Raw genomic sequence first — 16,900 nt, 5'->3', positions numbered from 1 at the left:
AATCTAAGGCATCAGGACCAGCGGATCCAGATGCAGTTTCCCTTTACCGATAAATGTCAAGATGCTGACCCCAGCTACGGTATGAGCAGCAGCAGTATCCACTGACGAAGACAAACAAAGCACTTGCAGTATATATATACTGGGCAACTGTCATTATATTCTATATTGATTAACTCTTAATAATAATAAAAAAAGCTCGTCCTTTTGTATATTCGGGTTCTGTTGGCCGGAACTGGCCGTAGGCAAGGCGACAAACAGATTATTATTACTCGAAACCAATCTTTTAGTCATTGGACAGTAGCCCAGAAGCGGTGAGCCGTTTGTGGGTTTAATTTTAATAATATTTTATTAATCATATTTCTTTTAAATAAATCACCAACTGAATGTACTAGCGCATTTTTCAATCCAAATCGATTTAATTACATAGTCACAATTTTATACTGCGGCCATATTGTCACGTAAACCGTGTCGTATTGTAAAAATGCCAGCAAATGATTATATAATCTACATAAAACATTGTGCATTTTGCTGAATTTATTACATATAATACGTTACAAGTGCGTAACAAGTCTAAGCAACAGTCTTATTTCGTGCGCCGTTTTCGTATCGTAGACACGTCAAATAAATAACAATTCGCTCTAATAAATAATTCTGTATACACAAACTCAATAGGATTGCTCACAAGGTAAAGTAGTAGCGTTTTACCACCGAACGACCGGACTCAGGGGCCCTATTTTAGTGGGGCAAGTTGCCGTTTCTAATTCGAATCGTCCTCTGACCTTCATCTGACACTCGAGAACGATGGGGAGTTTTTCTCATCGAACAAAAGTAGGGGGTTCAGTCAGCTAGCAGGTTATTAATGAATGTAATTAATTGTAATACGAAGTAACGCGCGGTATGTATGTGTGTTTGTGTGTGTGTGTGTGTGTTAGAGGGAAGCGGAAACGCTAGATGAGAAATCTCCGACCAACGGAATTTTGCGGTTCAACCTCGAGGTCGCGTAAATAGGTTCTTTTGACAAAACTGAAGACGAAAGACTTTCTGAGCGTCATACTTACCTTACGGCACTTAATACTACTTCTAGTTTTCTACCGCTTTTTGCGGTATCAAATGGTAGGGATAGTACTCTTTCGAAAATTTTTATTCGTTAAATTTCCGCCTATAAAGGAGGAACGGCGCACGTGAAAAAAGCGGACGTTAAAATAAATTAAGTATGACCACCTTTCCGTTCTAATTAACGTCAGCTGTATACTAGATAGAGCAAACCATCAAGCTAAACTCATTACCATGCTAGGTCAGCTAACAAAAATAGGCGATCCCATTCAATTCTTCCAGGTTTGCCAATTCATATAAAAGGAAAAGTAACTTTATTAAAGTATCACTCGTTACACGCACTCGCAATTAAAGCGCCGAGGGATGAATGTAATGTTAATCGCTTGAACGCTATCCTGGAGCATTCCTCGCAGCATATTAGATTCTACGGTGCCAGTCTATAGTTAACAACAACAGACAGTTTACGACAAAGCGGAACTTCATAGCATCTTGTATTGCACCATTGTTTTTCAATCAGGGGGCGCTTCAACCGGCTTCTGCCGTCGGCACTACGCGGCTACAGTGTACACAATGAAAGAACAGAAAAGAACCTTCGTCCTTAGACCACTATATAACAACAGCATTCCGATCACGGAAAACTCTATTGATGTCGAGACGCGGCAAAAATTTTTTTGTGAATGCTTTTTTCAACGGCGGAAGAATTGTATGAAAAAAGTACGAGAACAGTTCGTCTGCTACGGACTAATTAGATGTCATTCCTCTAAAAAAGGTTATTTCGATTATGTCATATAGCGACAGGAAAGTAAAGACTCGATTGCGGGGACCTCAGCTAATGAAGACAATATGTCGTACCTATGTGGCGTGCATAGGTCTGTCACAAAAAAAACAGGCATGTATATGAACACTCGTGAATTGAGCAGATCCTGTCAGAGTTGGGGTAAGTTATAGAACACAGTATATCCGACAATGTACTCGTGTGCGCTTGCAGTTGACTGGATTTGTGGTTGGGACCGGAGAGGTCTAAGGAAGCGGAACACTACCGTGGAATAGTGGTACAGATTCTTGTGTAACTCTATACATATATATAGTTGGTCGTCTCTTATTATCCCTTTCCCGCGTATCTTCCTCTTTCTTATAATTTTCTGTCTCCATAGTCCGTTCCAACTACAGACCAACGAGCCGCTAGCGAATTGTAGGTTACCGCGGATATGGTCCCGGTCTAGAAACGGCTCTGCTAAAAGGACCCTGCTCTGCCGGCAGTATGTTATGAATTAATAAGCGTTATAAATGATGTCCGATCGCTACGGCGGAGGCAACAGAAAAGGGCGACGCTGTAGCGTAGTAGGGAGTCTAGCAGCCGCAAGGGTAGCGGCTGCAGAAGGTTCGCTCGCTGGCCGCCCGCATCGGAGAAGAGGTTGTGGGCGCTTGGCGGACTGCACGGGTGGTGCGCACAACGTAGTGGCGGTGATGGCGGCATACCGAGAAGATAGAAGCTTCATTGGGTGCTATGGGGGCTCGAGAATGAGACTAGTGTTAGAAGCCATAAGAGAACTGTTGTTCCGGAAAGCGACACCATGGCTATGGCCGTGGGCACCGGATGGCGAACGCCGCCGCGCGATCGAGGGGCGCCAACTACGCTTACGCTCTACGGCACCACTGGTTCATGGTCTGAGTGAAGGAAAGCCGGCAAAGTGGAACGCACGACGTAGCCAACCAACTGTGACCACCTCAAGCCATAAGAAAGCTCATCAGGGGAATTGGGTTTCTTCGTAGCGAGCGCTGCTAATAGTAGCGGCGTAGGCAGTAGGGAACAAATGAGCTCTTTTCCTTCTAACGAAGCAACGAAAATTAAAGAGAGGGCCAGAAGCTTTCTTCTCCTGTATCCGTCCTTTTCTGCATCGCCTTTTCTTCCGCTCATGCCATCGACAGTCGTTCCCGCTCCTTCCTACCCATTGAAGAGGCATCAACAGCCGCTCCAGTCGTACGCCAACCCCCCTCTGTTTTCCACGCCCTTCGTCGACCACTCTGTGGGCATCCCACGACGGAGTAAGCCCCCTCTGCCAGCGACGGCTGTTATAGGGAGCTTCTTCTTCGGGGATCGCAAGGTTCGCACTGGCTGATGTAGCGAAGCGCAAGAATGGGCCGAAGCAAAAGGAGAACGGACCCTCACGAGCGTAAGTGATGGCGTAACGTCAGGTCGAGAGCCAACAAAAGGATGACGCCGGCCAACGCGCCGTGCTATTAACCTTCGCTCCGAAAAAACGAAGCAGAAGATGTCTGCTGAAAAGTCAGACGTTATGTTGGAGACAACCGAAGAAGTAGGAATGACCACAGTATACCCAAAGGAAACATAACGGCACGTAAAACACGCGAAAGAACTGACTAGGACACACATACCCTTAAACTGCCGGATGTGTTGTTACAAGCTAGAAGTACATGTACTGTCATGGCAATAAAAAGACAAGACGTTTCGAGAAGGCAATTCTTCGCAGTTTTTTTTAGAGAATTTCTAACTAAATGATATACCAGGTACAAGTCGTAGTGATAGGATGCCTTTTAACAAACACAGTCGATTATCGGTTTGAATAGGGTCTTTGAAGCGTTTAGGGTAGCTCATTTCTAATTATCGTAGAAGAACCGTATGACTCTCCAAAGGGGCCAAAAAAACTATCAAGCTGCAGCAGGCGAATCGAATATCAGATTCATGCAACCGACGTCTAGACTATTGTTGCTCACGATTATTTGTCGGTTAAATTGTATCGATTTGATTTCATTTAAAGCGAGGTTTTCCTGTCACCATCTGTCCTTCTTTATAACTACTGTTAAGTTCTATGTTATTTATTGTGGCATGCAGAATACCGTAACGTACAGCTACGACCCTTGCAACAATTTACCTTGAAACCTATTTTCCTGCATCCGTACAATTTCGTATCACTGTTTCAGCTGTCATTAGCGGCATACCCTGTTATGTCAACCATACGCGTGACCTCTGACATTTGTTCTACCCCTCACATACCTACGTTTATTCTACATATGCACCTCAATTGCTATATAGAAGGGGTTGCGTGAAGTAAAGCGGCTTCGGCTGCAATTGAAGTTAAAGGACTGTCCTACCAAGATGCCGTTCAGATTTCGTGACATACAAAAAAAGTTACTGTGCAGATCAGATGTATAAATCAACAAAGAATAAGAGTAGTACTTTATATTAGTGCAATTCCTATAGAGAATTACTACTTTTTTTTTTTATCCTACCTGCATTCCTACTATGGCAAATTATTCTCGAAATAAATCCTCATGACATGATCCTCAAAACGTGCGAAACTTTTTTGATGTGCTCACGTCCATCTTAGTTAAAACATAGCCTAAAACGATTAGCTTCATCAAAGCATTCGCCATTGCACAGACATCACTTATACCATTTACGAAAGGTAGATTATTGACACAGACGTAGTTGAGACGCGGCAGTCCAAGTTGAGAGGGCAGTCCAAGCACTTAGTACTCCATATCACCCTCCGTATATGTATGGTTAACTAGTCCCACACGGCCCAAGCCAGCCCACCCGGTAGCAAAGGCTTATGTAATGATAAGCTTTTTTCTTCGAGCAGGTAGGCAAGCCGCTTTGCTTTGCAGTGAAGCACAGGCAGCCTTTAGGCTGTTTTGAGTGTTTGTTTTCGCACGCGCGAACCGACAGTGCCACCGTTTACCGGGAGGGGCCTTCGCCCAGAGTTCATCGTCTTGACCCCGAAACGCCTCCTTTGCTACACACATCTTCTGGTGCATCTTCAACTATCGTCGTTGCCGTCATCGTTTTGCCCTACCTCGAGGATTTAGTGGATATGGTGTCCATTAGCAGGGTGTTATGGTGCCTCGGTGAATCTCAAACACGACGTCCCTACATTTCAGCCAACCAGAGTGCCTATGGCTGCTTCTACTCTGTCCAAGGATAGGTTTTAAATGCTAAAGGAAGATGAGCAATGTACTCCAATTCCAAATTTTTGCATGGATGATCTGGACAAGCGGACTTAGAAGCGCGAACTCGCGCGAGTTTCATAATTCCAGAAAATGGTAACGTTCGAGAGGAAATAATCCACGAAGCGTGTAGCCTTCATCTTTGTCATCATAAATAACGGAATCCAATAGAGTAAGCAGTTCGTTTGTAACGCTTGTACTGCGTAGGCGGTGGGACGCAATGTGAAAATTATGATGACTTGAAAAATGGAAGGAACGATCATCTCATGGGAAACGACACTAAGGCGATGCCAACAATAAACAACTGAACATATTTACATAATTTTTCCTTTATCATTCCCTAATTTTATACATTTAAAATGTGACTCAAGTGCAACATGAATGATGTGGGATAACAGTTATTCACTTCATCCAGCTTCGGCCACTCTGTCGCGTACATTTGCCCGTATCTGTGAAATAGCAGTGCAGATATTTTTATGAAATTTAGTCAGATTATCGTATACCGATAATCCCGAGTATATCGATGAAGAAATTCGAAGACCAAAAAACTTCTGCTCGGTGCGTGATGTGGGTCGGAGGTGTTCTTTGACAAAGTTTCAAACCCCGTTCGCTACTAAGAGATGGTCCCCGGCTTTATTTTTTTCCTATCCCAAATAGTTGAGAAGTATTCACAAGATAGCTGGTTTCAGCAGGTCTGGATGTAAGCGTTATTAAAGGATACCGTCAGCGTTCGGCTGATCCTTAGATTAAATGACATAGAAAAGCTTATTAAATCATCTCATTTTACTTCGGTCGACCTTTTTTTTTAATGAGAATATCTAGCAAGTCAAATATGGTATAGCAACTCATGAACAACGGACACGTTTAAGGACAACATTATCCGTGCCGTCATTTCAAAAACCGGCCCAGATGTACGCGCGAAGTAGCCAAAAACTGATTAAAATGAATGGCTGCCGTGAAAATGATTCAGGGAATTCACCCTATGGACGTTGTATTTTAGCAGAATCTTGGATGTGTGAAGTTTGTATTAAAGAACTTTATGCAACTATTAAATTTTTGTTGCGGTCATTTTCAAGTTGCTTTTAACCAGATGTATATTCAAGCTCTATCTATGCATAGATCATCGCTGATGAAAAACACTTGAAACAAGTTGAATACGAGCTACGCTACCATATTTAGCACTACACTAACGTGAACCTCCTAAAAACAAATACGTCCTGTCCACGTCCAATTCGTGCCGTAAACATACAGAAACCAAACGCGAGATTCAACTTATCGTCAGCACAATTGACTCACCTAATTGGCTGTCCTGATAGATATGCTGCTGTGGTTGCTTCGGAGGCGACCCACGTGACGAGCCCGACCCGTGTGGATGTTGGCCGCTTAGAGAGTGTTGATGTCTCGGCAATGACGCTATCGACGGTAGTGGTGGAAGCGGTTTCGTCAGGGTACTTTGTCCAACTCCGCCTACTCGGACGCCCATTGCGCCTATGGCGCCCATACAGGCTCCTGCAACGCCAGGAAGACTTGAGCTGGTCACTCCCGGAACGCCGCCACCCGACGACGGCGCTGGTGGTGGGTAATGGGCCGCCATTGACGCGCGAAGCTGCAATGGCAGAGTTTCGTTGGCCTCAAGCTCCAGCTGTTCATCCGCTTTGTTCACCATTGGACGGCGAACGACGATTCGTCCCAGGCCTCCGCCACGACTCCTGTAATATCAAGATGAAATTTAAAGGAAACTAAATGCTAGACCTTAGTGGCGTTTCTGCATAATTATGTTTATATATACACAAATAGAATTTAGAAACGTTACAAATATCAAGGTAACATGAAAATAGCCGGAGAAACTGCCGCCATATTGTGCTGAAGAAGCAGTTCAAATAGAATTGATGAACAACGCTTTCGAATGGAGCCCGGTAACGTTCGTTTGCTACAAGGATATACTACAAGAATCATCTATAATAATGTGGTGAAATATTTGCGTATAGTAATCCCTTGACCGTGAGTGCTCCTTTCTCTATGTTAATAGAGGATTTCAGGTTACAATCATAAATTAAAGTACTCTTGGGTTGAATTGAAATGGAAAATTTGTTTAATGCATTTGAAAAGCCCGCCATGATAAGTATCGGATCGCCGTTATTTTCCTATAAAAAGTTGTTATTCGAGTAGTAAGCCCAAAATGTAACATTCATTGTAGTACATTGGATTAAAGTAAGATAATAGTTTATATTTAGTTTATTTAATATTAATAAAACTAAAATATTACTAAAGTTCGATGGCATATATGTACACTGACTTTTTATTACAAAAGAGAAGAACACACAATCAATGAAATAAGATATTTTCTTTCGTTACCTACAAGATCACCCACTACCGAGCTATCAAATGACTATGAATAGCCGAAATTCACTCGCACAACTGAGATCGCATCGTAAAGACCGTAGAGAAAGGCAAAAGACTTAACTTCAATAGAACTTAAAATACTTTTAAATAGATGAAACAAGATAAGTAAGATACTCAAGCGTATATCATCGTATGTGTCCAATCTACAAAGCAGGTATTTGTGCGCATCGAAGCTACACACGCTTCCGCTCCCTACGTCAATGGTACGAAATTGTTGTATTTGAGTATTCAGTATTTTTTTCGTTTACAGGAAACCATTAGGTCAGCTATAATTTAGGCAATATATATATATATATATATATATATATATTGGCGGCCATGAAAATACCCGGATGCGGTTCGAGTGCAAAAGTCCTAGCTGCTGGCCGATCTAATTCGCGATCTCTTCAGAATTATACCCGAGTTAATAATTTCCTTTAAACGGAATGATCGAATGTGAGATCGCTTCAACTTACGCAAATCTTGAACGTATACAATGATGTACATTTGCGCCTCTCGCCTCATTTGATATATTTGGATGTATTTTAAACTCGGTAGTATTTGAAGTTAAGCGTTCCATTTTTAAAGATATATAGGTCTTTGGGAAGCTTTTTCAAATAACCTTTCTCGTTGACACAAAGTAGCTACTTCTTTAGCAGTACACACACACACAGCCACTAAATCTCTACTCGTCTCATCTGGCTAAGTCAAAACTGTCTGCATTTTCATGAGATGAACGATTACCACTTAAGCCTGTTTGTCTGCCACATGTATTTAAAAGATGTAGACAACAAAAAGATCCCAATACCTCTAGCCAAGCTATTTATTGGCATGTACGCAATCACATTCGGAAGTATATCAATTTAGTCAGGCGAGAGAAAACAGCGACAGTATATTCCCGAGACTAATATATTTGTACTTGCCAATAGGGCAATTCGAACAAACACAAATAAGAACATTAGTTGAATAGAATAGCGCACTCCAAGCACCGACATCGCTACAACCAGGCTCGCTGCCTGGGGAATTAGACGGGTTTCGAGGCGGGGCCTTCTTCTCCTATACCCCTATTAACATATATCAGGGCGACACCCCGTGGCCCAGCTGCTTCGAAAGCTTCAGCATCTACACCACTAGGACCGTTGTCGCTCATCGCTCATACTACGACATCAGAGCTACTGCCGTCAACGGCCCCCACAATAGTCCCTGGCGATGGCGTTGATGCTTATTCCCAATTGTTCTCTTCTCCGTTCACTTACGAGGCCTGCCCCGCTACCCCTACTCAATGGCTAGTTTATTCGCCTCGAAGTCGGTAATGATAACACTCACCAACATGACACCTTGTCCCACTCTACTTCATTTCGCGTCCTGTGTCGTCCTGCCAATGCCTTACCTCGGCTCATGTTGCCATGATGAGCCCCTTGTGTCGTCGATAGAAAATGACAGAATGGATACTGTGTTTGGAAGATAAGTGAAACGAGGCTGCGCTCACAGCCGCAGCAGCAGTACAACGCCGGCAGCCGAATAACCTCGCAGAGCTCGACTCGATCGGCCAGCTCAGCCAGGGATCCCCTGCTACGTGATCCCTGGGGCTTTGTCAGAGGCGTTCAGATGGCAGAGTGCAGTGCCGACTGCGTTGACTGACGATCAAGTCTGGGTTGAGTTTATGTCGAAGACGAATCTTTGGGAGTTGCGCCTGTCTGCCTAACTGCAAACGAATTCTATCGACACCATCTGTCGTCTAGGTAATACGAATAGATGCCGTTTGCAGCTTATTGCTTCGATGCGGTGTCTAAATACGACCACCGAACACACTGGTGCTGCAGATTCGGCTGGCGAAGAGGCCAACGATCCCGGCAATACCTTCCTCATCCTTCAGCCCGCCTTAAGAGTCGGCCGGTCTGTGTAAGTGCAACAAGGAGGTCAATGGAATCGCAAATCGGCCCACCACTAATACGTAACGTACGTCGGCGCCGGCGAACAGGTCGCTACAGCCGAATTTATTTATCCACTTGCATATATCGGTAAAGTTATAATGGTAAATGCGCTGCTATTATCCGTTTTGCTGGTTGACTGCCCTACAACAGGTTCACCCTTGTAATCGAATGCGGTTGGATCATAGTAAGTTTCACAAAATTTCCGCTAGCGTCCGTTTTTGCATTTCGGCCATATAAAGAGGACCTATATTATCGAACAGCGATCTGGTTTGATCTGGAGGCACAATTTCGACATCAACAGGCACAGTCAAGGCGACAACCGGCTATTGCACCAGCGATGCCCCCTCATACAATGCTGTAAGCTAACGACTGGAATTTCTCACTTGTTCGTCCACGTGTTGTCAAGATCTGCATCTTTCAGTTTGGCTTACGCTACTAACAGAAGACTGTGCAGGCATTCCGTCTGTCAAGCAGCCGACGAGCCCAGCTGAAGGCAAGCAGAAACCATGGCAATTTGAGATAGAGCGGTAACGGGCGTGGGGTAAACTGTAATGTATAAATTGGAAGTAACTTCTGCTCCGCTTGCCTCGATTCGGCGATTGGACAATAAGGGTGCAGTACTCGGCGTCGACGGAGGTAGGAAGAAAAACGGAAATAGGGCTATGCCCATAGGCATGTTCAAACCAAACACTACCGCTGCATTTATGGACCGCTTTTAGAAACCTTCCTCTAACTTGCGCACCAGCTGGCGGTTTGCGAATGTGTGTGTATGTATCTGTATCTGTGTGTGTGTCTGTGTGTCTATGTGTGTGTGTGTGTGTGGGTGTGTCTTTGTGTGTATGTATGTGTGTGTGCGTGTGCGAATGTACAGTAAAATAGAGAGATAACACAAGGAACGTTCAGCCTGTCAGAAACCAATGTTACAAACGTACGTTACAAGCGACCCGACAGAGATAAAGAGAGCCAGGTGTTAAACTTGTTTGTGAACAGTCATTGCTATTGAGCAGTCACCCACTTAGAGCTGTATCATCTGCCATTCCGCATCTGCCAGGACTTCTCTCTGTACACGCGCTTGGCTCTGCTTGCTAGGGCAACTTCGATTCGAGCCGTGTTCGAGGTCCTTTCCGTCCCTTGGTTCGACAATCTAATCCCTCTTTATCCGCCTTCCTCACCTTCAAATACTTAAGTCCCTGTACTTTCTAATACCAGCAGTCTTTGCGTCATTTTACAGGCTTGTTCTCCTTCTGGTCTGCGTTTCCATCTACCATCTGCCTTCATAAAGCCTCTTTGTATTGGCTGCCCTTCTTGACTAGTGCTGTTCAGAGTACCGTTAAGGGGGCCAGCACAGCTTCCACCCTGCTCTCCTTTTCCAGAATTTCCACACACCTATCTTGTATTTGCTGTTTCCCTTCTTTTGTCTCTCAGTCACGACTCACGCCACCCCCGTCCAATTCCTTTCGACTATCCATTTCGTCCCATGTGCAGCATCGCTTCCTTGCTGCACCCTTTTTCTTTTTCTAGCTCTTAGTCCTTGCAACACGCTCGTTTTTGTCTCCAGGCAGCGTTTCGATTGGTTGCCCTTTAGTCCGTTACGCGTAGTGCCCCCACTCGAAAAGGACCAAAGTCTCCGTCCGTCAGCTGAGCATCGTAGGTTTAGGCAATCCTACTGCCGAGCAAAGTAGAACAACCAAATGCTGTTGACGTTGGCAATGCTGGTTCATTTGCTGCCCTGCTCCTGTTTCTACCATTCACGAACCACGCGTTCGAGCATCGCGTGCAGCGTCAGGTGTGTGGGAAGAACAGCTGGTAAAGAGCAGGGCGTTGTGTTACTTTCGTTTGCGCTGTTGTGGATGTGTGCGTACGTATGTATGTATGCCATCGATCGATAATGAAGAAGCATTAGGAAGCTAACGGTTCCGATCGTTGGAGCTGCATTCCTTCTTTCTCCTATTTTGGCCTTTTGGAGGGTTCAATGCAAAGGTCCCCTTCAGCTTAGACAAATTAACGAGTCAGCTAACTTCTTGTTTACTCAACTTCGTGGGTACCACGTAGATTTTTAAAGGGTCAAGTTGGACATGTAGTGAGCCTTAACAGCACCTATTCCAGCGGCGCTCCGTCAAAATGTCATGGTTAAAGATTGATTGACAGAACTACTTAGCCCTGGGTAGTGGATGACCAGCGGTGAAGTTCGCTGTTTAGCGAATCCATTATTTGTAATGAGCAAAGTTACGTTTATCGGTTATATAGCTTTGACTCGTATGTGTCCCGAGGGACCTTTATGTAGAGCCCAAATTTGCAGATGGGTTTCCTTCTTCTATCAACACCCGCAAAAGTATCGTTTAGAGTCCCACGTTTGCTGGAAATATGTGAGACAAACACACGACATTTCGGTCTATCTCGGCGGTATGTCGTCGAAGAGGCTCAGATAAATGGGCTCTGATTAGAAAGCCAGGGTAGTAGAAGGTAACAAAAAGCCGGCTTGTTTTCTTTCTGTGAGCTTCCATCGCTAGCGCTCTCCGTATTACCGCTCTCGCAACTTGTAGTTGTTGGGGCTTCCGACAACGCTTTTACCGACTGCTGCAGAAATACTGGCCTCGACAGCCGAAGTCGGGTTGATGCATGTAGGAGCCGTAGGGGCTGGTTAAAATCGACACTCCAGGCTCCCACAGGCAACCGGTCATGCAGCAGCGACAAGAGGAACAGGCACTCGTATTATCGATGATTGTAAGCATGGCTTCGCTGTTTAGGCGAACGCGGGCAAAGCGCGCCAGGGTCTCGATGATTGTCTGTCGTGTGCATCGCGTTCTCTTGAAAGCAAAAGCAGCATTTTGATCTGATCGAATGCCCTCTGTGAGGCATTGATCTAGCCCCGCCATCAACAATTTTCTAATGTGGTCACGAGATGCGTGTGAGACGACCTTAAAGTCGGGTTCCCGTCAATTTTTCTCGGCCTAGCCGATGGATCTCGCAGCAATTTCGAGATGGGAGCAATACGAGGAACTTTTGCGTGCTTCGAGACCGAAGGGCTGGCTTTGCCCAGTCGAAAAAACTCAATACTGATGCCGTTATTACCGGCAAAAGAAACAATGTACTACATTAAGATGCTTGATTTCCGTACAGGATACATCGGGTTATAACCAATTGGCTAAATGCGATGCTTGCAGAGCAACTAAAGGGTCCATCAGTTATTCTATATGCATCTATGTTGGGACCTAGATATATGTTTACAGCTTAATAATTATTATAATATATATATATATATATATATACATATATAAAATATTGTCGGAAATTCGCTGCAGAAATACCTTTATTCAGGCGTAAAATAAAGTGCCTTAAAAGTAAGAAGTTCTACAGAAATTTGTTATATTTTAGAAGCTATAATGTAGGCGCAAGTGCTGCTCAGGTATATATAAGTAAGAAAAAATTGTCGCTTTCCATCTAGAAACTTCTATGTAAAAAGTTCCTTTAATCCAAAAAAGAAGTTGATTATTGCAGAAATTAAGCAGAACAGAGAAGATATTCTAGAAAAAAAAGTTTGATGTTCAGGTGTCACATAAATTGACGTAACGTAATTTGTTCGATCGTATACCCATAAAAATTTAATTAAAAAAAAAAAACTTTGTAGGGAAGCAGCGAAATCGAACTATCACTAATGTGGTTTATCACTGAAAACAATGAAATAAAAAATCAAGTACGCTAGTAGTATGCAAGAGGATGTGCTTCTGCGTAAACGCTAGCAAAACCTGAACTGACGCCACAGAAACTGAAAGAAATCGTGCGTTATGGGTTGCTGGCAAAAAATTATTAATTTGGATCTCTACTGTCAATAAAATTATGATAAAAGCATTAAAAAAAACCGACCGGAAATTGGTATACAGAACTGACGCTCTCGCCCACAATCACAATCCCAAGCCACACTCATTTTTAACTATCCGGCGAAAACTGAGATAACTTCGATGTAAAATTTTAATGAATCCATCATATAGTCCGGGCCTTACATTATCAGATCATCAGTGATGAGATTATGACCAGAATGGGAGAAAGTCAGTGGCCGAAATAAGGCATAGTTAGTTTATTAATATTGTTAAATTGTTGTTAAAATATAATATAAAAATATACTTTTTCTCCCTCTCTCTCTCTCTCTCTATATATATATAAAGGTAAGATTCGATATTTTTGGTAAGGCAAATTCTGTCTCATCTTAAGGCTCTAACGGCTGCCGTTCTTATCAAAAAAGTACGGCGCATTTTCAACATCTTTACCACTACATTCTATGAATTGGTGTCCTAAAATGATCCGCCGCTGCTAAATCACACGTAAAATCGACGTACTGCTGGCGTTGTTAATACTAAATATTATGAACTATGTTATTTTTTATTGCAAGATGTCTACCGAATTTAACTCCTTTTTTCCTACGATTTGCATCTGTGATCAATCCCTCCACATCCGCCTGAATTTACGTTTTCAAATACATTTCAGGTATAGGCTGAGCAAATAACCAATTCCTTGGAAGGTTACTACCTGCTTAGATTTAGGTCGTTGCTTCGGTTCTTGGTAGTAAATGATATCAACTCTCCATACGACGTCTATACGTCCCCGTCTCCCGCTGCGGCCGGCAGCAAATGCTTTCGCTATTGACTCGAAACGAGTGTGGGCGAATCAGTACGCAGAAAGCAATTCGACTCGTTTGTTCTCCTTGGATGGTTGAGCGGCAGGGCGAGCCCCCAGTGGCAGATCAGTTCCGATTCCATTGTCGAACGAGGACTCGCCTGAAGTGCGAGGCTCCTTCTCGGTTTGTCCGTCGACCGGCGGCTACCTCCGTCCCTTAACGTGCCGGTTAGCTGGTTGACCAATGTACAGCAGCTCGATCGGGGCAGCCTAAACGAACCCGAAGAAATAGTACCATCTCTGTTTTTTATCAAGCAACTGTATGAACCATGCTCGTCTATTTGGCGGGACCTACTTGCTTCATGCTTAACCAGTATCTCGTAGAATCGGAAGAAGAGGACGGATAGAGAAAATCGTCCACTGAAAGCCAAGCCGATCTGAGCTGAAAAGATGGTCGATGGTCACTAACCAACGTTCCGTAAACAACGAAACGTATCGAGACTTACAGGATACAGACATGTGGACGTAGTTCCTTAGGTACACAGAGCCTGGATTCAGACTCCAATAAATAACTCCCGCCCGACGTTCTCGTTCCTATTTTCCGTTGTGAGCAACCAAGCAGCCAGACATTTTCAATCACTAGTGCTCATATTAGTCCCCCTTTTCCTCTAAGTAACGCACAATGGACCGCAAGGATATAAGACCTTACACATGTATATATATATATATATATATGTACCCGCCTGAGTATAACGGCTGTAGCTACGGCCTTTACATTTAGCATATCCCATTTGCAGTAGCTACCAGCATCATGAGCGCCACCAACAAGGGGCACGGGGTGTCACACTTACTCGGTAGGGATTCCGTCACTGTTGCATTCACCTGATACCGGCACCGTCGTAAAAGTAGCGACAACGAAGACAACTGCGCCAACTACATGCATGCAATTTAACTGCATACACAGACAGTCACGCTGTCACTTCCATTGGGACTTTCACACTCTACCCACATCATCCAGGGGGGGCAGGGGTCACCAGGATGAATCGGGAATATGAGGAATGAAATGTCATGTAGTAATACTTTTTTCGACTGGGCTTGTAGCCTAAGCAAGCCCCGCATACCGTCACAACCAACGCTCTCCCTGACTCTCTCCTTGTTGCCAGCTTCACTCAAAAACGTCGGGCCCATTATAAGTTCCACAATAATAGGTCTTTGTCGTTGTAGTTGAACAAACGCGGCGCGTTAAGACCACCGGAGGCAGCGATGATGAGGATCAGCAAGTAAAAAGGACATAAGCATTAGAACATTCGCATGCAGTTCAGCCTACGCAGTTGTGGCCCTGGAAAACGCCGTGTGAATTCTCGCTATCGGACAAAACCATCGTTCATGCGCAAGAGAAAAGGTCATCTGCTGCGTCGCCGCTGCCGGCACATCCACATTGTTTTCTCGCGCCGCTACTGGGCTTGCTGGCTACCTTGCGGACGGCTGTTCTTGTCCGAAGCATAGACAGAAACCAGCGTCTTGCAGTCACGTTGCCCGAATCGACCGCCGAGCTTTGTCCTGGCCTCTCAAACCGGTGCTTTTTCATCTGCTTACAACTAAGATTACGCCTTCTCCTCCTGTACCGCAATAGGAAACGAGATCTTGACTAGAGAGGGAAAACGTGTTACCGAGAACCGGCCGCTAAGTAGTGCTGGTGATGTTCGCTGCCTCGAATGAGTGAAAGCTTAGGATGCGCGCTTTCTGTAGGTGTCTAACCGATGTCTTCAGCGGTATTATCCGTTGGGCCGAATGCGTTTCTGATTCATAAAACATTCATGTGAAGAAAAGACAGTCGAAGCTGTTCTTCCGTTAACCTTGTCATAACTCAAACTGATCGATCAAACTCGTGGTGAGACGCGTGCGTATTCAATATTCAACAGCGGTTATAACAATAAACAATATTCAACACCACCGAAAAGCTGGCGTTGACTATTCGTCTGCTTTTTAGTGGCCTCGTGTTTTCTTTTGTAAGTTACAATATATGATTCTATCCTGTGGTTGGCTTCGCCGTCCTGTGCAACCAGCATGACATGGACAGGGAACTGTAACCCCTGGCACAGTTGGCCAGATTGAATACCCATCCAAAAATCGAACATCAGCTGTACTTTCTTATCCTCTGAACTCGTCCTATGATCTCTATCCAGCAAGTTATAACTATTGATTCGCTTGCTACACGCTGATCTTATACCGCGACCGTGTCTAACTGCTGATAATAATCAATTATCGATTGTCGGCTTTTCTGTTGCTGCTGCTCCTGCTATTGGAGTTCATGCTGTTATCGTTCGCAAAGTACGTGGAAAAAGCTGCAAGCTGCCGTGGTTTAGCAGCGACGGATGAAGCGTTCGGTACAAAGGCGCAAGAAAAATGGAGTATTTTGGCTGAGAAGCTTTGAGCACGTAAGTATTTAATCATAATAACTGCCATTATCATCAGCAATCTGTTGATGACAAGGGTTCGAGCTACACTAGTAGTAATAATGATAATACTTTCAATAAAGGACACCACAACTCTGACGATGGCAAGGTTCAGAATGATGGCTCTCTGGGGAGATACACCGCGGTGCCATCTTTCAGGAGGTAGTAACTACAGTCTGCTAATTCAAACATCCATACGTGCATAAAATCGTATCCAAGTCAGTCAAAAAGAAATTCAGCTGTTTTCTGTAGCTGTGCTAAAATGCGTAGTACACGTCTGATTCTTACCAATGCTAAACCGTTCAGGTTTGAAGAACGTGCTAAAGTAAAATAGAATTTGCTTCATAACATAGTCGATGGTAAAATACGTTTCGGATCCTCTAGTACAAGTAGACCATACCAGAAATGGGTATGTGATAACTGAGGTGCGGCATCATTTTTGTCAAATCGAACAAAGTACACCTTGGACAAAAAGGTCACGTTAAGTTGAAGGCT

General features: G+C 44.1%; 1 protein-coding gene across 1 annotated transcript in view; it reads right to left on the bottom strand.

Annotated features, from left to right (window-relative positions):
• Positions 1–16,900, bottom strand: part of LOC111269838 (uncharacterized) — a 53,780-nt gene that overhangs the window by 14,827 nt on the left and 22,053 nt on the right. Inside the window, exon 2 of the mRNA XM_022849700.2 lies at positions 6,319–6,731. Within this exon, the coding sequence (XP_022705435.1) occupies positions 6,319–6,688 (370 nt within the window). The 5' untranslated portion in view covers positions 6,689–6,731. The remainder of the gene's footprint in view (positions 1–6,318; positions 6,732–16,900) is intronic.

This window comes from Varroa jacobsoni, unplaced genomic scaffold (assembly GCF_002532875.2).
Source record: "Varroa jacobsoni isolate VJ856 unplaced genomic scaffold, vjacob_1.0 scaffold_1419, whole genome shotgun sequence".
NCBI classification, from domain to species: Eukaryota; Metazoa; Arthropoda; class Arachnida; order Mesostigmata; family Varroidae; genus Varroa; species Varroa jacobsoni.
This window is presented reverse-complemented; position numbering and strand designations above follow the sequence as displayed.